The sequence below is a fragment of the Aptenodytes forsteri genome, unplaced genomic scaffold (assembly GCF_000699145.1).
Source record: "Aptenodytes forsteri isolate BGI_AS27 unplaced genomic scaffold, ASM69914v1 Scaffold253, whole genome shotgun sequence".
NCBI classification, from domain to species: domain Eukaryota; kingdom Metazoa; phylum Chordata; class Aves; order Sphenisciformes; family Spheniscidae; genus Aptenodytes; species Aptenodytes forsteri.
In genome coordinates, this window is record NW_008794413.1 from 17,636 (window position 1) to 38,444 (window position 20,809).

Below are 20,809 nucleotides of genomic sequence, written 5' to 3' on the forward strand. Positions count from 1 at the left end.
GGGGTGCGCTCCTGGGTGACACGTGCCGCTGGCAGCGGGGCGGGTGGCTCCGGTGGCTGCTCGCTCTGGGGCAGCGGAGGCGATGCCTCTGTCGCCCTACGTGGTGACGCTCGGCAGGAGAAACTGCCGAGACGTGTCCTACCTCCATCCCGGCATCTCTCACCCCGTCGGTTTGTATCGGGTCGGCTTTTTAGTGCTCCAATCTTGGCCTTGCCCTCCTACTGAATTTATTTTCATGGTGGTGTTTCTTGCGTGAAGATTTTTTTTTTTTTAATTTATGGCGGTTTGGGTTTTTGTGGGGTTTTTGTGCTCTTAAGGGTATAGAAGCCTGCTGGCTGTTAGCACACGCAAAACATTTGTTTAAACTCCTGCATGAAGTTCAGTCGCATCAATGCAAGCAAAAATTGCTCCGAGCACTTGGTAGTTAAAAGCACACTCTCTTGAGGAAAACCCAAATGTACAGGGAAATGAGCAAAATTCAGATTTCTTTTATATCACAAGAGTGGGGTTTATAAAGGGGTCTCAAGAAACAAGTGCCTAGAAGATTCTTTCTATGACAGCAGTTGATTTTAAAGAAAAATTTGAATGCTTAAAGAGTTGTGTAAATACTTAAAATAGGCTTATCGGTGAAGCTGTCCAGTAGTAGAGGAGTCCTGGAATTGCTCTGCAAGCCAGTTCTGGAAAAATGCGAAATCCTTGTACCCATCAGTTCTGGAGGGCCTCCCCATGGGTTATTTTGCAGAGGACATATTTTGAAGAACTGTTCCCCTTTAAACACCTGGTACCTCAAACGCACAGTTTCAGAATTTGGCAGAAGACTTGGGAATCCCTCTTCAGGGAAGCAAGTGTAGATACTGGTGCTTTTATTGGGCCTCTTGTTTAGGTTTGTTTTAAATATTGCTTTTTTTTAACTGTCGGTTACCTTATGACCCAATCTTATGTGTCTGCCAAACTCCTTAATTGGTTTTGTGTCTGCAGCTTTAAAAACTTGACTGAGTCCGCCCAGTTTGCATTCTTCATGTGGGTTTTAATGTTTAAATGTCATATAGTCGTCGGTGCCGTAAGCTTTAGTGTCTTTGGCTTTTGTAAATGCATATAAAGTCATAGGCCACGAACTCTACCTCTAGGGAAGGCTTTTTTCCTGTTTCCCTCAGTAGTGGAAATGTTCGGTGATGTGAGTCAAGCAAGGAAGCAACAGCAGCTAGTTAAGCCATCCGAATGGCTTCCTCAGTCATTAATTTGGCAGCTGTTTAATCCCTGAGGTTGCCATTTTTAATGAGAAACCCAGCATGATCTCATGTTATCAGGAGATTAGAGCCGCAGCCTGAGAACCGAACTGGAGGACATTTCCTCAACTCTGGAATCTCTCTGGCTTGCTGCAAGGGAAACTTTGCAGGAGCTCCTGCCCTTGCTTGTCTTTGCTTCAGCTGGGTCTGCTTGCAGCTAAAATTAGCTTTGGAACTAGGTGCACGTTAACTTCAAGTATTTCCTGTGTTCTTTTAATATTAAAAGTGTGTTTCTGTTCCGAAATACTAGTTTGAATTGTGAGTATCTGTCAATGGTTTCTCACAGTTGTCAAAATAATAAATGGATGTGGTCCTCTTACCATAATTGGAGCTGCACGTTGATACCTGGCTTTGCATTTAGTGCTCTGCTGGACTTAACAGTGGCGTTTTCTTAATCTGTCTGCTTGTCTGATGCTTTTTTTTGATTTTAGGGGTTAAAGGTGTTGAGGGGAGAATCATTTAGTGCAAGGATAAGCTGAAGGGCTTGTTAGGCCTTCAGAATGGGGGCTTCTCTTGTACCTTTTCTTTGAGAAAGTGATCGCTATTACTATTACACCGTTTCAAGTTTTCTCTGAGAAAGTGATCGCTATTACTATTACACCACCCAAGTGGCAGTAGGCTTGCTGCTTCTAGATGTGCTTGCTGGGAAACACCGTCAGGAATCAGGCACCGGGCTTCAAAATTGACCAGTAAATTTTGTAACTAACCATGTATACACCTTGAGCTATATCTGCGTAACTGAGTCATTCGTTGATCTAAAACTCCAGTGTCCTCTTAAATGGAAACTGCATTTTCAAAAGGACTTTAAAAACAAGCATCTGGTATGGTTGTCCAAAATCAAGCTTGGGCAAGAGCATAGAGTGTCCACTCTTGTGGAGCATAGATGATGAGCACTTCCTACCACCATTTCTCAGTTGAGAGTGAAGGAATGTGCTAAGCATTTTTTTTACTGAAAACCTGTTACTGGGCTCTTCTGAAGGTTTTCAGCTTTTGGAGCATCTGGTAAGAGATCTTGCATTGCAAAGAAGAAAGTATTTAGGCTCAGGCTTTGCAAGGGCTTCTGGATGCGGCATCGTGGGGCCTTGGAGATAAGCTGCCGTGTGATGATCAGAGTGGTTCTGCTTTGTTGCTTTTGACTACCTTTTTCCAGTAACCTTTGAGGCTTGTAGGCATCAATTCCATGAGGAAACAAGGTGACTTATTTTTACTGGTGCTGTCTGACAGAATAGCCGTAGCTTGGATTGAGTTTTTGGAAAAGTCTTAATTGTCATCCTCGTGTTTTAAAGCCAGTGGTGAGGAAGACTTGGCTTTATCTTTAAAAAAAAAAAAAAAAATCTTTGTTACCCATACCTGTAAGCTCTCCAGTTCTGAGCATATTTTCACACAAGCTTGCTTTCTGATGTCTTTAACCAGTCGTTCTAGGAAATAAAAGCCACTTTGCTATTGATTCAAACCGTTCCACAGACTAATGAAACTAATACCGCAGCGAGGTTCGGTTGGTACAACGCGAGCTTGGATGTATGGCTGTAAGTTTGTTATGAGTGGTGGAAATAGCACGTACAGCGCTCAAACCAGAGTGGAGGCTGTTTTGGCTGTGCCTCTTAACTGCAGAACAGAAACTTTACTGACTTCAGTTGGTACCATATTGCAGTCATCCAGCCTCACTCAGCGCGGTAATTGTGGAACCTGTATCACGACCACGCTGAAGGATGCTTTTGGATTCTTGTAGGTACAGACTTGAGCTGTTTTCTGTTTCTTGTGAGGGGAGAAACCCAAGCTCTTCCCTCTCTGTGCTCCCAAATGCAACTTGGCTAACCCCGCTGCCTTCAGCGGAGTGCTAATCAGCTAGTGTTGTTGCTCCTTAAATGAAGGAGACATTGAGGCTGAGAGGATGTAACTCTGGAGAGATCACGCAAGGCTTGAGTGGTGATATCATAGCTTGTTTCAAAGATTGCGATAGCTGATCTCCCACACAGACCCATGTCAGAAATGATTGACTGGTCGCTTGTCAGGTGTTCGTTCTTCAAACATCTCCATCAGTGGGATGTGAAGGACAGAGCGGTGTGCAGGAGGGAGGAAGAATGCTTTCACATGCGACTCACTGGACTTCAGCCTGTGCTCTGAACCTTGCATAGGCTACCTGACAATCTCTTCGCTTCAAGCAGTACGCCAGTAGGGGACTAGTGGAGAGCAGGTTGAGGAGCAAGGCTGATGCTGAAAGCTAGTTGTCCTGACAGTTCCCTGGGTTGTCCCCACCCAAAAGAACTGAATTTGTAAACTGGGCTAATCTAGTGTGTGTTTCATGCATGAATTTCAATTTCCTGTTGTCTTGCAGGAATGACACCAAGGAAGATGTGTTTGTCCATCAGGTAAGACTTCCTTGAAACTGAAACATGCTACCTTTCTGAAACTTGCTGTGCATGACCTATGTAAGTAGGATTGAAGCTGTGAAAGAGCCTCACGTTTTCCAAGAACTGTTACTTGAACACAAACAACTGTTTCTTGCTGTTGGATTGCAAGTAGAGCCTGCTTGTTCTGGGGGTTTTGCATATCCACATACATCCATCATGAGGACAGGAGGTACGTGGGATCGAGTGAGCTGATATTGTACAGTGGTGAAAATTGCACTGTCTGCAAGTATGCTCTGTTGACTAGGGGATAACTGTTTGAAGTCCAGTTCAGTTGCCTTGTGGATTCATATAGTTGTTAGTAAGCATATGGAAATAAGGTTAAATGAAAAGCTTGCAGCAGGGAGAGAAATTAATTGGGCTGTAATAAGGATGAAGTGCCAGTGAAGATTTTTTTTTTTTAGGCAAAACTTTCATGGAACTTATGGCTCCAGGCTTTCAATGAAAGCCTGAAAACATTTTAATAGATACTTTTTCAATTAAACAGATAACGTACATTTAAATATTATCTCTGGGGAGCATGTAAGCCTCTGGAAACTAGAGTGAGACTGCGCACCATACCTGTGGTTTATTTGATGGAGCAGGTTGGCCTTAGTTTAGTCCTTTGTGTCTGGCTTGTAAGTCTGTGTGATCAGCAATGTGTTTTTACCCTTTTTGTCTTAAGATCTCTTGTCGTGAAGCAGCCCACAAAGAGTTCCTAGTGGAGCTTGGCTCACTTCTGGCATTTAGGAGCCCATGGATTGTGCTTTGTTTCCAGTTAGGGATATACTGCTGATGTTGTAAACAAAGGGAGGCAAAAGTTACCCCTGGAAAGCATTTGGACTTGAGTTTAATTTGCCATCTCTCAGCTTCTTGCTTGTGCTATCTGAATTACCTGCTATTAAAGTGTAGAGGCATTTGTTTATAAAAAGTTATTCTGTAATGGGCAGTGGAGAAAGGCCAAGCAACTCTACTGTGTTTCTGTGTACTGAGGCAGGAATATATACCCTGAAGGAAAGCTTTCGGACTCCATTACTTGATTTGCAAGTAGGGTAACCTGTAAGTGACCTTGACTTACAAGTCAGATTTCAGGACTTGTCAAGTAACTACTGTCTGCGTTTCTAAAAGCACAGTTTGGCAGTGATTTGTTTTAATGTAGTAATTTTCAGGATAAAACAGTTTTAGGGGTCTAATCTGAAAGAAGTCAGCTTGTTTTTGGAGTTATGGCTGTGTACGCTTTTTCCCATCCCAATTACCAAGCTTGGGTCTTGTGAAGAGCTATTATACTCAGCTACTGTTGTAATAAGGTTTCCTGTCTTTCCCTAAAACCACTGCTTTATAGGCTGAGACTTGTGGGCATGTTTTTTCCGTAGATTTTGTTCCATTTAGGGGAGAAAAAAAAGTAGTCAAATTCTGTTGCTGGTATTTTTTGTAAAGTTGTTACACTTGTATTGCTGTTCAGTTAAAGTGTTTGATAAGCAGAATGTGGCTGAGAGCGGTGTATATTGAGTATTAACTCATCTGTCAAAAATTTAATCCACTGCTGAATAGCACAGAAAATTCAGTGTTTTCTAGTAATGTCATTTAACATGCAGATACCGATACAAAGGCTTGTCTGGTGCTGACACCTTGGAAGGGCTAATCCTTGGTGTATAACACACAGCTAGAGTAGATTTGTGATTACATGGTAAATACCATGGCTGAAGCGATGGTATTGGAAGCCTCAGAGAACGAAATCTCTTGGTTTATGGCCATCGATGTGTCTATATAGCTTGGGACAGCCTCATTTCCATGTGGTGTGGGAAATGGTAGAGGGCTGGAAATCTGAGTGTATGATTGGAAAGGCTTATATATTGGTGTATATACTTCAGAGGAATGTATAAATACTATGGGGGTGTTTAATGCTAAACTCTGCTTAGGAATACTATGGCCAGTGTGTATTGTGGGGGTGTTTTGTTTGTTTTCAAACTGCTTTTTCAGCTAGCGGGCAGCATGTTGACAGATGTTTCTAGTCAGCTGTTACACATTTCAGATGGGCCAGGACTATAGTAATACAGATAAATTTTATGCCTTCCTGGATTTTCATGGTGTTTTAATTGCTTTTTCAGGAGTACAGGTCTTCCTCCTAAGATGTTAAATAATCAAATTCCTTAATCTAAAAAAAAAAAACCTCTTCAGATATGCTAAGTGGTATTTTCACGCTGTGCCTGTAAATGTAATTCTGTGATGTTATGTTGTTAGACTGCCATAAAGAAGAATAACCCCAGGAAGTACCTCCGCAGCGTAGGAGATGGAGAGACCGTGGAGTTTGATGTGGTTGAGGGAGAAAAGGTAAACACATCTCTTGGGTGTTAGAGTATGCACGGAAAACGTGGTCTGCAGGCTTTGGTGTGGTGCCTGTGGTTTGAGTTGATGCCTGATGACATCCAAGGAGATGAATGGTTTTTCATTGCTTTACAATGTGGATGTAAATCATTGTTCAGTACTAAATTATATTATGCTATAACTGAAATGATGCTGACCGTTTACTTACCTAACGCTATCCCTGCTCTTTAGGGTGCGGAGGCAGCTAATGTGACAGGTCCTGGTGGAGTTCCAGTGCAAGGCAGTAAATACGCAGCAGACCGTAACCATTACAGACGATATCCACGTCGTAGGGGTCCTCCACGCAACTACCAGCAAAACTACCAGAATAGTGAGAGTGGGGAAAAGAACGAAGGAGCAGAGAACATACCAGAAGGTCAAGCCCAGCAACGCCGTCCCTATCGCAGGCGGCGGTACCCACCTTACTATATGCGTAGGCCCTACGGGCGTCGACCACAATATTCCAACCCTCCCGTGCAGGGAGAGATAGTGGAGGTAACACCTGCTTAAAGTGTGATGCTAAACTGGCTTGATTGTTTTGGAGCAGGGTGATGGGATGCAGCTTTTTGTGGATGCTCAAGATGTTTTTGTTAAGGTTTGGCAGTAAGATGAAACATTGGAGCAGATGTCGATAAGCTGAAGGTCTTAACATCACAGCTTTTAAAAAACAGAGTGTGTTTGAATTTGTGTTGACTTCCTATGTGATTAAGTGGAAGAAACACAAATTCTAAGGGTGCGTACTCTTGTGCCCTAGGACCTCTGCCCATCTCGTTGTACGCCTCAGACTTAGCCTGACAGCCCCCCTTACAGCCATCTTCCTCACGGCGTGACTGGTTGTGGTGTCCTCAGACTTGGCTGTAAGGGGGGCTGTCAGGCTATCTTCCTCACGGCGTGACTGGTTGTGGTGTTAATAGGCTTTTGCATGTGGTTTGCATGATGGTTTCTTGCCTAATGTCTTCCAGGGTGCTGACAACCAGGGTGCAGGAGAACAAGGCAGACCAGTCAGGCAGAACATGTATCGAGGTTATAGACCACGATTTCGCAGGTATGCTGCAGATCAACTTTTTTTTTTAACCTTGCCTTTTAGCAACAGAGACGGAACATGGCGATGGTCAGATGCTGCATTGTTAAAGCCTAGCTTGACTTTCAGGGGTCCTCCTCGTCAAAGACAGCCTAGGGAGGATGGGAACGAAGAAGATAAAGAGAACCAAGGGGATGAGACCCAAAGTCAGCAGCCACCTCAACGTCGGTACCGTCGTAACTTCAACTACCGACGCAGACGCCCAGAGAACCCTAAACCACAAGATGGCAAAGAGACGAAGACAGCCGAACCACCAGCTGAGAACACGTCCGCTCCCGAGGCCGAGCAGGGCGGGGCTGAGTAAATACCGGCTTACCATCTCTACCATCATCCGGGTACGTGTCGGGAGGTTCTTGAAGATACAATTTGATGACCGACTTTTTTTTCTTTTGTTGCTTCCCTTTAATTTTTGCCTTAAAAGGTTTGGACTGTTCTTGCTCATGCATGTTGTAACCAAACTGGCAGCACTTGTGAGCAAACAAAACCGTGAGGTTTTGCTGTACAAATGTTGATTAATTGGGAGGACTCTGTTACCAGGCTTTAATTTTCATTGGTGGAGTCACTGCCTAGAATACTGTTAATCTTAAAATCTTGGCTGTGCTCAGTAGTTCAGGCTTACAGCAGTCTTTGTCCACCCAGAAACAGTAATTCCAGCGGTGCTGGTATAGTGACTTGACAGTAGCTAGGAGAAACAGGTACTGGGATTTACTCAGCTCTAAGTGTCCGAGCTTCTATCCGAAAGGGATAGTGAATAGCATTAAGACCTCTAGGCATTAATTCCTAGAAAGTTGATGCAGAATTTGCAGGAGCGTCTCAGTAGCAGCTCTTCATCTAAACAAAAAAGTGCTGGAAAAACCGGTAGAGATGATCCTTTTTATGGCGCGTGCGGGGTGCCTGTGGTTGAAGTACTGCGGTACTGGTGCGGCTTGCTGCTTGGGGGGATTGCGTAAAGGTTGATGTTAAAACATTGTTTTTGTTGCAAGGTAGACTGGCTGTGGTTTGGCACTTGTTTGGGGCTGTCTTCTGATGGACAGTTCTGCTAACTTGGGAATGTTTTCATTGCTAGGCCTCTTTCTACTTGTTCTGCTTTTTTTTCTGGCACCTTCCTCGTCTGTTCTTCCTTTCTCTCTGTGTGTGTTTCCTCTCTCACCAGTGTTCATATCCCATTCCTGTTGTGTCTCACTCATCGCTCGTTGCCTGGAGGGCAGGCAAATGGAAAGACGCATTTAGGCTCTGGTGGGAGCGGTAATGAGTGGTCATGTTAATGGGATGAACAGGGAACGCAGGAGTTGGGCGCGGACAGTAGCTTGGTGTCATCATCAGCCGCAGACCTCTCCCAGCTGTGAGAGCTTGGGGACTCGTTCTTCAAGGGCCAGGATGCTGCTGGGTTTGTCGTGCAGATGGATTACTTGGTACCTCTTCAAGCCTTGCTGCAGTGTTTTCTGGGCGCTTGATGTGAACCTTCGTTTTATCCTGGTGTTCGTCTTAATGGTTAACACCCGCTGGACAAATTCTTAATATCATGGGCTTCAGAGAAACCCCAAGATGACACTTGGTTGCTCTTCCTGTCTATTGATAGTATTGGAGAATGTAAATTGTGGTTTCTGTGGTCTGGGCAGTGGCTTACTGATGCCGCGCTGCCTCTGTTAGGCACAGGTAGAAATCTGCTCTTCAGCCATCTCCTGAAGATCTTAAGTTGCCCTCGTGCCTTCCCAGGGGTTGGCTCGGAGTTTACCAGCTACGTTTCCAGACCTGGTCCCGCAGCGCAGAGCTGTGTGTGTCTGCAGAGCCTGGTGTGAGCAGCTCTCCCCGGGAGGCTGCCACGAAACAGGCTGAAGCAGGAGGCCAGCGCGGGGAGAAGTGCAGAGGGGGGATTCCTTTGTGTTTAAATTTAGCGTCTTCTCTTTCTGGAGTCCTCTGCATTCGTTTTGCATGGAAGATGGCAGTTTTGGTCACCGGCAGCGGGCTGATGGTGGGAGTGTAGTGGGCTAATTAAAGAGCTGTAGTTGGTAAGGTTTTTTCCTGTGTGTATGAAAGTTAGCTCAGTGAGAATTTGTGAACTGCAGGTGAGTCTTGGTAGACAAAACAGCGCTGTAATGCTCTGACACCTGCCTGATCATCCTTTTTTTTTTTTCTCTTTCTCTTTTTCAGTTTAGTCATCAAAGAAAAGACTTAAGAAGTGAAGAAGAAAAGAAAATGAAATTCCAGCAATAAGAAATGAACAAAAGAATTGGAACTGAAGACCTTAAGTGCTTGCTTTTTGCTGTTGACCAGATTACTAGAACTATCTGCATTATCTATGCAGCATGGGGTTTTTATTATTTTTACCTAAAGAAGTCTCCTTTTGGAAACGATAAACACGTTTTTTAAAAGCCTGTTTTTTCTCAATATACCTTTAAAGGTTTTTAAATTGTTTCATATCTGGTCAAGTTGAGATTTTTAAGAACCTCATTTTTAATTTGTATGAAATATACACCTGATTTTTTCAAGTCAAACTGCAAGCATCTGTTAATAAAGGTCTTAAAGAATTACCTTGTGTGCTTGTCGTTTTAAATCCACTTTTGTATGAAAGGTTTTAAGTGTTCATAAAAGGTTTGGGGAGAAAATTGACTGCTCTGTTTCTTCAGCATACAGGCTGTTGGGGTAAAACACAAAAACATTTAAAAAAAACCCAGTAATTGAGCCCTGCTGCAACTGGGTGGAAAGGCACTCAGAGCGAAGAGGGGAGGTGTCAGTCCGGTGCCTTTCCAAGAGCTGTTTGCTGGAGCAGCTCAGCTGTGTCCCCGCTGGAATAGGGCTGTCACAAAACCGAGGTGGTGTGAGGGTGCTTCAAAAAGGGGGAAAACCAAACAAACCCCAAACCCCAAAACTTGTCATTGGAGATGTGCAGAGCATGGCTGCTCTTGACTTCTTGCAACACAGCTGTGATGTCTTTACAGCTGAGTCACTGCGAGGGTTGCTGGTGTCTTGCTCCTGGTGTGCGGGAAGGGGAATCCAGGGAAAACCAGGGGAAAATGCAGGTTCCCAGCTGGGTTTGGAATCCAGAGCCTCCAACAGCAGCCGCGTGTGTGTGCGTGGGCTTGGCTTAGCCGTCGCGCTCGGCTCCGTGTGGGCCGCTTTGCCTCTGGGTAGGCGTCGGAGAGCCCAGACTGCTGCCTGGAAGCCTTTTCAGGTGGTGACAGGCTCCTTGTGTCCCTGCGGTGACTAACCACGCAGCCTGCTGTCACGTGGGGTTGAAGGAGCGCAGAAAGGGAGCTGCACCTTGCGGCAAAAGCTCTCGCTGAGCTTTGACCTCGCAGCGAGAGCCGGGAGAGCGTGGCGGGGCTGCTCCACCCGCCTCGGAGCTGTTATTTCTGCTTGCTCAGCCTCACTCAGCCCCGCAGCCCGTGGTGCTGTGCTCTAACACCACCAGTTATAAATTACCGGTAACGAATGTGACTGGCTGTCTGAGGGCAGCTTTTGAGAGCTTTCCTTTCTGTGCACTAACGAGCTCTATGTTTGTATCATGCAAATGCTTGCTCTTTTTAATTGTTTCCCTGTGTGCTCAAGTGCCAGCCATTAAGGGCCCCGTGCTTTATCTCTAGATACCTTCTAACGTGCTTCTGACTGCCCATCCTCTAGATGTGTCAGCTGTAAGCTGTCCATCCTTTGGACCACAGACGTCCTGCTGTTTAACAGCAAACTGTCAGTCGCGCTCTTTATTTCTGGCACACGGCTTTAGTGACCACATTTCTTCATTTTTCGGGTCCCTGTGGCACTGCTTTAACCTATGCTAATACTAACCTGATACTGACGGACCTGCTCCCATGCTGCAGGGCACAGCAGTTGGCCGGTGCTGTTTCTGCGTAGCGCCCACAGCGGGAGCTGCAATAAAGCGAGAGGTTTGCTGCCGTTCGGCTTCGTGTGAGATTAGAAATGATGTCCCCGCCTCCCCTGGGGACAGACGGCTTGGGAGGACCCTTGCAACTCTTCTGGTTCAGGGTGTAGGTGTTCTGCAGCCTGCCTAGGCTACAGAAGCGCTGCTGCGAGTCTCTTCTGCGCCGTTCCGTCGCAGGGACTGTCTGTAGCCCTGCGGCAATGTCTGCCCAGGCCAGGCGCTTCGTCTGCTGCCGTTCGGGGTTGCAAAGCCCCTACCAGGGAGCTTTCTGCCCGGCTTCCCTGCGCTGCGATGGTTTCTGTCTGCTAACCTTTGGGTGAGAAGTAAGGGATAAGGGCCAAGACTAAGCAGTCGGCAATTGCCGGGGGGGGTGTGTGTTGGTGGTTTTGGGTTCTGGTTTGTTTTCGTAATGGTTTGCAAGTGAAGAAGGATAATAATTCACTTGGAAACCAGAATTCCCTTTTCGTGTGGACTTAAAAACCCAGCTTTGCAGGTAGAGCACCTCCATTAGGCTTCAGACTGACTCACCTCCTTGTGCCTGACATGTCTGGCTACAGAGTTCCTCCACTGATAACCCCATGATAACAACAAACGCTCCAGGCTACTAGCTTTACCCGGTTTTTAAATGCAAACCTTGTGCCGCCAAATTTCTGAGCGCAGGGGCGGTTTCCAGCAGGCTGGTGCATGAGTGATCAGGGCCACCAGCCACATGGAGTCAGTGTTGCTCTGTGCAGAAAAGGCTTTCCACTAAATTCCTCCGAAGCAGCGGAGGAGCTCCTTTGCCTCCAGCGTCCCAACAGCTTCCCTAGGGGACTTGGGGACATCTTTTCTTAAAGCAACGCTTTTCTGGGGTTTGTTTTTGTGAAACCTGGCTGGAAGTGGGGAAAAAAGCCTCCTCTGTGGGTGGCTTCCGCAGCACCCTTGCTTTTTTGCAGCCACTGACGCTACAGCTCTCGCAGACCCTGCAATCGGAGCCTTAAAGCAATCGCAGAGATGTCGCAGTATAGGTGATGGTGCTTTAATGGGGGTCGGGCTGGGGGGGGAGAGCATCCCGCAGCGGGGCTGGGTGCAGGAGGTGCTGCTGCCCATCACACGCGGGAGTCCATGGCATACATCTTGCTGATGGCCGTTCGGCCGGGTGCAGGATTCTGCTGCCCATCACACGCGGGAGTCCATGGCATACATCTTGCTGATGGCCGTTCGGCCCCGGGGGAAGCCTCTGGGGTTGCCTTGCCGGCCGTTCGGCCCCGGGGCTGGGGAAGCCTCTGGGGTTGCCAGCGGCTGCTGGGGCCTGCAGGGAAAGAGTTGGGGTTGTGTCATGGCCGGCAATAGCAGGGGGGCTCGGGGGGTGCCACAGCATGGGGACATGGCAGGAGAAATGAACCCGGACAGCCAGCGCTGTGGGGTCAACTTCCACCCAGTGGCTGGAGATGATGTCTGGCGAGGCATCCCCTGCCCCACGTCCCTGATGGTGGGACGGCCAGATTTCCACCGGCACATCCTTGCGGCCACTAGCTCAAGCTTTGGCAGGTCACAGTGATACAGCTCCAGCACAGCCACTGCTTTGGGTAGATGTCAACACACCTTCACCAGGACCTCGGGGTCCCACAGATGTGGATGGAGCATTTCTGCACCCCCTCCATGCCCTTACGGGGCTTATGGGGTCCTCACTCAGCCCAGTCCTGCCCGCCATGACCCAGCCTCCCCAGCCAAAGTGCACAGGCCAGCTGCGAAGGGGTTCCCCTTGATTTGGCTGGACCCTGCAAGGAGTGCCTGCACCCTCTGAGCTGGTCCTTCACCCTACGTACATCCCTGTAGGGCAAAAAGCTATTTAAGGTGGGATGGGGTGGGACAGGGCAGACTGACCTGCGCAGGCATAGAGGCAGCAGGTCAGCAGGACGGATGCCACGAAGCAGCCTGTCGAGCCAGCCATCCCCAGCCAGCACGACCACCCGAAGTCGTAGTGGACTCCCAGGAATATGTTGTGCGACACCAGCATGGATCTCTCCAGGTAGACGTCCACCGCATACCACACAGAGCCCACAAGACCCAGGATGCCTAGGAGGAACGGGGCCGGTTAAGAAAGAGCCCCCCCATGCCCACCAAGACCCCTCTGAGGAGGTGCCCCTAGCTCCCGGCATCTCCCCAGCTTCCCATGGGCCACAAGGTCCATCTGCCCCCTGAGCTCTCCCAGCCACGCACTCCCGATGCTGAGGGTGACACCGGCCCCGTAGCACATCTTCAGTTTGACACGAGGCTCTTCCTGGAGGAACTTGATGCAGTCGAGCCCAAGGAGCAACGTAGCCAAAGCCAGGCCAGCCAGGAGGTCTGCTGTGATCAGCAGGGTCCGCGTCACCACGATCTTCACTGGGCAGGGAAGGAAGAAAAAAAACACAGAAAGGGGACTGAGGAATGGTCAGAGGAACTGGTGTCCCCACTCCAGACTGCTGCCTGTGTCCCTGCTAGAGTCATCCAGCTCACCAGTGGGCATGTCCATAGGAGAGATCCACGCTGGGACCCACCAACCCCCTGCCTGCCATGTGCTGTAGCCAAGGTGCTCATCAGGCTCATGTGAAACCTTACAACAGGACTTAATAAGCCCGTTATTAGACCAGCTCAAGAAAACAAACAACTTAAGGTGCACCAGTGAGCACTTGGGATGTGGCCACCTACTCAAGACTTTCTTCCACAGGCTTGGACAGAGGGTGCTGCTGTCCAGACTCTGTTTTTTCCTCCAAGTTGTGTAGCTGGAGTTTTGAACAGCAAATGTCAACATACCACTGAAAAATATGAGAGCTGGCATGGTTCACATCACCAGCTGTGTGCAACATGACTTCTCGTTACAAAGCTTTTTCCCCAGAGCAGCACGACAGCTTGACTTAGTCCATGCTGACTTCTTGTTCCCTTCTCCACTGTGCGAATCTGTACTGTCCCATGTCGTCACCCTATACGAGGGTTCTTCTGTGCAGGGCCTGATGTGCCCTGTGCAGGCCAGGAGAAGTCTCCATACCACGAGATGACTGTCCATGAGCTGAGGACGCAAGTCCTTGGCCAGTGGGAATGGTCCTCACCCCTGCATGCAACATCAGTGGGGTTGCAAATCCCACCGTGCAATGGGGGGTAGGAGCTGCACCTGGGCTCTGTGTGCCAAAACAGATTTGTTGTGAGGTGGCACAGCTTCATGGCCTCTCTCCTGCTCGGTGACCCAATGGCAGATCTGGCTGGCCCATGGGTTGCTGTCCAGGCCATGTTGATGGGGCAGGAGACCAAGAGAAGCCCTGGGCCTGCATTGCTAACTGATGAAGGTCAGCCCTTTGCAACGAGGATCATCTTCTCAAAAAGGGAAGAAGGAAAACTCTTAGCTGTGAACTTAAAAAACGCCTCCAGGCCATGCCAGCTTACCTGGATGGTCTGCCAAAATGGAGTCGTACTGGTCACAGGTTCTGACCCCATCCTGCATGTTGGTGACACACTCCCTCCAAAGCCCCCGGCATTTGTGACTTACCTGGAAGCAGGAGAAAGACACTCAAGCAAAAAGCACCAAAAAGCACCCCAGTTCCCCAGGGAAATCCCAGCCCAGCAAGGCAGATCTTCAGGCTCTCACCACCACAGCTGGACACGTCCCAGTGACTCCCTACCCATGCCTTGCTCTCTGTCTCCTCCTTCTGCTCCAGCATTTCTCTATATCTCTAATCCTCTCATCTTCCAACTCATGCAGAAAGCAGTGGGTTTGTCCCACCATGTCCCCTTTCCAAGCCCGTGGAGACATGGTGCAACCCCATGGATGTCAAGGTACCCACCTTGCTCCCAGCTGCTAACCTTGAAGATGGTTGCTCTGCTCACCTCCAAGCTGTCATCAGCGTTCACCATCCAGCAGTCAGTGCATGTGGCAAGGAGCAGGAAGAGGGTTGAGAGAAGAGCAAGACCGAATGCCGTCATCTGCAAGGCTGTGCTGCTCATGGGGTTACCTGCAAGGGCACAGAGACATCTGCCACTTCTGCTCTGGCCACTTCCCAGGTACCTGATCCATCAAGGACAAAGTGCCACCTAGGCCAGGGTGTTCTCTGCATCCCTATGAGTCATCTGGGGCCCATCTCATGGTCCTCAGTGCTGCCAACATGCTCTAATACCCTCAGCTGAGGTTGGGCCACCAGGTTTTCATGTAGACAGGGCCTTCAGAGGTACATTAATTTTGCAGTGGAGGCATACCCATATCGCGTTGCTCTCTAGATGTCCTCTCTTCCAAATAGACCATCTGAAGTTGCCAACCATTAGTACTTGCCTTTTGGGAATCAAGAGTTGCTGGAAAACATTGTCAAACAACTACTGTTGTCAAAGTCTGTGATCTGAGCATGTGTCTCCTGATATCCCAAGGTTTTCTTGATGCCTCCATCCCCACATCCATGTGATTCGGTGGGAAGATCACCCGCCTTTTCTTGCTTTTTTTTTGAAGAAAAGCAATGGAGTGTTGAAACATCCAGGCTGGAGCACAAGCAAGTGTCCCATGGAGATGTTCTACTCTCAAGCGGCAAGCCCAAAGAAAGCATCTCCCATTACGGAGGTGGGTGATGGCTGCTGGGGCTTGATGTGGGTGCCCTTGGGTGCTGCCGAGGCTTTCCAAAGACCAGAAGGGATGGGACCATCTGTTTTCTATCCTTGCCAGAGATGGAGGGACTTTGCGGAGAGGGGAGCTATGCCCCAGGTATGGAGCAGAGGATATTGTATCTCCACAGCCTGGCCATGAACCCCGCTTTGCTGTGTTCTGCAACTCAAGATGCTAAATATTTTAGCGCCTGAAGTTGCAACCACTGCGACAGCCCTTTGGGCAGAGGGGTTCCCATGAGTGGGTTAATTAATGAGACCGGATGGGTGTCTGAGCTGCATGGGTTAATTATCGTAAGGTGATGACTCTTCACCATAGCAGAGTTTGTGACCTTCAGCCAGGTGCTGCCCACCCTGGCATGGCACAGGCTTCCCCGCGGGGCAGAGGTGGGAAGGAGGGTCACGGTTCCCACACCCTGTGTGCAAGATCTTCCACCACGTCCCCTCTTGGGGTGCCGCTGGGAGCAGAGGTACCACTCACCCTGTCTCTTTGGGCATTTCCATCAGCTTCACTCTGAGAGTTTACGTTATTAACAGGCAGCCTCTCAGACCCCAATTTACAATATTTTTTAATTTCCCAGGCTCCCTTCTGAGCTAACTCTCCATAACCTTATTTTTTTCCGCTAGACCCTGGCTGTTTTGAAGCCTTTGAAGAAAATCTGTTCAGCCATTTGAGTTATATGAGCAAGAAAAAAAAAAAAAGAAAAGAAAGAAATCCTGAACCCTGGCAAAAACCAGCTTTGAACCCTGTTAGCAATAAAAAGGGGCTCGGGGGGGAGCGTTACCTTCACCGCAGGCTCATCCTTGCTGGGGTGGGACGATGGCAAAAGCTTTTTGTCGCTGATGACTGGGGCTGGGGACGGGGGTCTTGAAGGCTTTCAAGTGTTGATGGGATTTGCTCCTGACCCGACTGATGGAGTCGGGGAAATGCAACGCCTGCCGGAGCCTGTGCTGGGCTATTTAAGGTTTTTCCAAGGCACGTCAGATGGGCTTTGTGCTCCAAGGCGTGATGGGCATCCCTGCGGTTAGAACGGTAATAGGTTGGAAATGGAGCCTCCCCAAAAAAATATCACGTGGGGAAACCTGTGGGAACCCGCTGGGAACACTCCCTAGGTGGGGGACTCTGTGTCCCGGGCGAATATCCCACATTTTTTAATTAGACCTTTTAATTACTGCCTAGGAGTGGATGGCCTAAGATATGTTGGGTCCCCAGGACTGGTGCAAGAGAGTTAGAGGGGTGGAGGTGGCTGGAGAAAGAAGCTAAAATGCAAGGAGGATAATTAAAACCCTTTGGTCAGGCATGCAGCCAATAATTAGGACCCTTTTTTTCCCCCCCCCCATTAAGTGGAAAACAAGTGATTTTGTTCTGCAGCGGTTATGGCTCACATGACGTGCTTGGTCAGCCGCCGAGGAGGTTTTTGTGACCCTGGAAAGTGGTACCCCAGCTGCCTGGCACTTGGAGCTGCCCTGAAAACTGCGGGTTTGTTCCCTGATCCCCCACTATTCGGAAGAAAAATGGCTTTTGCTCTCGCTTTCTTGCAAAGCATCGTGTCGCAGCATCCTCTGAGCATCCCCGGGATCAGCTGTGCCCCATGGCTCTCGGACATCGCCACACCCTCGCCTCCTAGACCCATGGAAAACACATCCGTATTTCCATTTCACGGGTTATGTTTAAGAGATGTACTTGGGGGATTTTTAGGTTTGCTTTGGGTTTTGGGTTTTTTTTTTTTTTCCTCTAGATAATCCTCTGCAGCATTGAACTGTGGGGATTTTGGCAACGCACCAAGGCCTTGGCAAATCCTCGAGCTTCAGCCCCGCAGAGGCACCCAGGTGCTTGACGTGTGCGATTGCTGTGGCTTTATTTTGGGTTATCCTGTTTTCCCGGGATTTCAGCACATGGCAGGTCCAACGCTTGGGTGTTAGTGCTGAAAACGTCCAAGAGGGTTTGTGTACCTTCATTTTCCAACATTTACAGCTCAGGAATTTATGGTACTTGGACATCCATGACATGTGAAACTCTGGTGTGACCCCAAGCAATGCAAAACTGCAGCTGCATGCCCTGGCGACACCCATGAAATAGGTTTATTTTTATTTTCTGCTCACCTAAACAGTCAGTTTATTATGTATCAAAATAATCTGCCTTGTCCATTCTCAACTGAAACCTTTTGGGGGGGTTGAAAAGGTGGAGGCAGAGGGGCAGATCTATCAGTAGCTGAATAATTAAGATAATTTCCCTGGTTAATGAAGGTGAAAATCAGATCTTGTGTCCCACTAGGTTTATAAAACTCACGTGTTAAAAAAAACGGTGCTGACAGGAGACCCAAATCTTTGTGTTTTAGCACACGTTGTGCAGGGGAAACCTGCTATGGCTGGAAGGAAAAAAAAAAAAAAGAAATAAAGATGTTTTCTTTGATGGGACCATCTCATAGAGGTGGAGAGAACTCTGTGGATGCTGGTGGGGCAGTGCAATGCATAAAAATAAATAAAAATACCATCGAATTAAAGCAGTCATGGCTCAGAGGCATGAGGAAAGCCCCTCTGCGTGTGGACCGGCTGCGGGCCCCCGGCCAAAGGCAGCGCTGCCGCAGAAACATCTTCGTGCTAAATATAACAAGGGGCACTGAAATGGATTTTAAATTTATTTTAATTTTTTTTAATTTTTTTTTTTAAGAAAAAAGGTGATTTTTTTTCCTACTCTGTTATTTACATGGAACTTCAGTGCCCTGTCAATTTGGTGAGATTTGCTGCGATCTTGGCATCCGGGGAGGTCATTTTCCCTTTTGCCTCATTTCTGCCTATTTAAAAAGGAATATTATTTCACAGCGTTTTGGATGCAAGCAAGAGGTATGACCAGAAACCTAAATATTGTTCCTATGCTGGTTTTATTAAATTAAAGAACTGTGTTGGGGGGGAAAAAACATGTTTTAGCCTGGATACGATGTGGACGGAGGCAGATCACACGTATCGCAGCGAGCCCGGCGTCCCGTTCCCATATTTTATCCCGCTTTGCCCTGTGCAAAACACACGAAGGATTGTCCGGAGGACAGTGGGGGCCTTTATACCCCTGAACATGTTATCGCCGCTCAGCTATTTTCCCACCCCCCGGCTTTGATGTACTTCCAGCCCAGGCGTCCATCCCCAGGGAGCCCTCGGGTGACCCGTGGAGATGTCACGGGAGCCACCAAGGACCCCAAACCCCTGCTTTTGGAGATGGGATGCGGTGTATTCGTGGGCCAGGTGCCACGGGCAGGACGAGGATGCTGCGATAAGACACTGGTTGTGCAAAAACCTGGATGGAAAGCATCATCCCCCAAGGAAAACCAGGCACAGCATCACGGAGGGGAGGTCCTGCCCCTCCGCGGGGAAAGCAAAAATCAGCTTAAATTAGCAAAGTGCCCAATTAGGCACAAGCCAGCTCTGAATTCACGGAAAATGGGAGAAAATAAGGGAGAGCCCAGCTTTGAGGGGCAATAAGAGGAGGATGCTGGTGGCGTTTCAGCCTTGGGAAGAGCCCTGCAGAGGGACCAAGTGGTGGCTGCAAGCAGGAGATGCTGGGTGCAACCCTGCTGCATGGGACATCTGGGCTTTTCCATGGGTTTAGCCTTAAATTAAGCAATTTCAAGGCCACATCCCCTCCTTTGAGAGCGACACATGGCAAAAGACTCAAGACATTCAGCTAGCAGCTGCCCAGGAGGGCAAAAACCGTTCAGCATGGGGGAGAATCTCCTGCCTGGACCACGCCGCAGAAATTGCTTCGACCCAGCAAAGGAGCCACTTGCATGGGACTGGCCCGGATTTGGAAGAGGGGAGAACAAAGAGACGATTTTAGAAAGATGCCCATGATCGGAAATATTTTAATATCACTGAGTCACAATTTTTAGTACAAACAATCAGCAAAAGAATTTAAAAATCCCAACCGGTCCCATTCCCACGGCCATGCATCCCATAGAAAAGTTAATGCAATTTTATATTAAAAGAATAAAAACATTCTTCTACACAACGCTGTGCTCTTGATAGAAAAACACCTTTTTGATTGATTTTTTTTTTTTTTAAAGCACGAGTTTCCTTTTCAATCCTCACTGCAGTAGCTTTTGGTGTGTATTTTTGGAGGGGAACCCCATAAGTTGGATTCAGCCAACCAAGCACCTGACGGGTGAAGACAGACTATAAGCACTGCTCTCCCCTGATGGGTGAAGAAGACATTTTTACAGGGGGTCTGCAATTTAAAAGAGAGAGAGGGCTGTTAGTCCTGTGTCAGAGAGAGAAATCACACACCCCCAGAGCTGAAATCGCATCGCTTCCCCTCCGGCACAGACCAGGGCCCAAAGCAGTGCAAGGGAGTAAAATAAAATAGAGGAAAATGAAATAAAATAGAGCAAAATAAAATAAAAACAAAATCAGCTACTTCAGCTAATTGGGATTAAAATAATAGTAATAGTAATAATAATAGTAATAATAAAAATATATAATCAAGCTCTTTTTGGATCATTTCCACTGTTTTTTCCTGCAGGTTAGCTGGCACAGCACATGGATGGATGGATGGATGGATGGATGGATGGAGATACGGGGGGTTTTGGAGGGATTTACGGATGAAATTGGAGCGATGGCGTTTGCAGAGCGGTTAGTAGCGGTCGAGAGGAGGTACAAGGAGGTGGAGGCAATTAGCACATCAGCTCTGAAGACTTCACCGCCCGCTCCAGGGGATCCTGTCGTGGGAAGAGGGATTTGGACACAGCGGGGAGGCATCAAAATTCACGGGTCTGTCCATCTGCTACCTGAAATAGCTGTGCTGGGCACCAAAAATAAAAACAAACCACTGCTTTGTGTTCAAAGCCCCCTTTTTGCCTGCTTTAATTTGCCCAACGCCATTTATTCTTCTGCTTAACAAGGCCACATACTTGTGCCTGGTGAGAAATAAGCCCAGGGCAGATTTTAGCTGGCAGAGCTCAGCTGGAGCACTGGCAACCAGGTGGTTTCTAATTTCTCATCTGCTTGAATCAAGAATTAATATATTAATATAAAAAAAATGTTGCTTTTGGGTAGCAATGAGACAGGGGAACGCTTGCACCCCGAAAGCATCCCTCTGCCAAAAGCGGGGCGCAGGGATGCTCGAGCCCTGGGTTGGGCTGGGTCTGATGGTGGTGGGGCAGCAGCTTCATCCCGGGAAAACCAAGCGCCGGCTTCGCTCCCCGCTTGCTCCCGAAAACAGGGC

General features: G+C 48.1%; 3 protein-coding genes across 3 annotated transcripts in view; 1 reads left to right on the forward strand and 2 right to left on the reverse strand.

The window, feature by feature from the left end:
* The first annotated feature begins 3,266 nt into the window (after positions 1–3,266).
* Positions 3,267–9,649, forward strand: YBX1 (Y-box binding protein 1). Its single transcript, XM_009289178.2, has 7 exons — positions 3,267–3,298; positions 3,622–3,655; positions 5,915–6,004; positions 6,230–6,532; positions 7,000–7,082; positions 7,188–7,453; positions 9,275–9,649. The coding sequence occupies exons 1-6, from the start codon at positions 3,267–3,269 to the stop codon at positions 7,420–7,422; spliced, it is 777 nt and encodes a 258-aa protein (XP_009287453.2). The 3' UTR covers positions 7,423–7,453; positions 9,275–9,649.
* A 2,504-nt stretch (positions 9,650–12,153) lies between these two features.
* LOC103907083 (claudin-16) lies at positions 12,154–15,208 on the reverse strand. The gene is made up of 6 exons (XM_019474499.1): positions 15,205–15,208; positions 14,839–14,963; positions 14,398–14,500; positions 13,198–13,362; positions 12,858–13,053; positions 12,154–12,286 (listed from the first exon to the last, which is right to left on the reverse strand). Exons 1-6 carry the CDS (start codon positions 15,206–15,208, stop codon positions 12,154–12,156), a joined length of 726 nt encoding a protein of 241 aa, XP_019330044.1.
* A 4,532-nt stretch (positions 15,209–19,740) lies between these two features.
* The window catches only part of CLDN19 (claudin 19), a 2,665-nt gene continuing 1,596 nt past the window's right edge, over positions 19,741–20,809 (reverse strand). The window contains exon 4 of the mRNA XM_019474545.1: positions 19,741–19,813. Within this exon, the coding sequence (XP_019330090.1) occupies positions 19,762–19,813 (52 nt within the window). The 3' untranslated portion in view covers positions 19,741–19,761. The remainder of the gene's footprint in view (positions 19,814–20,809) is intronic.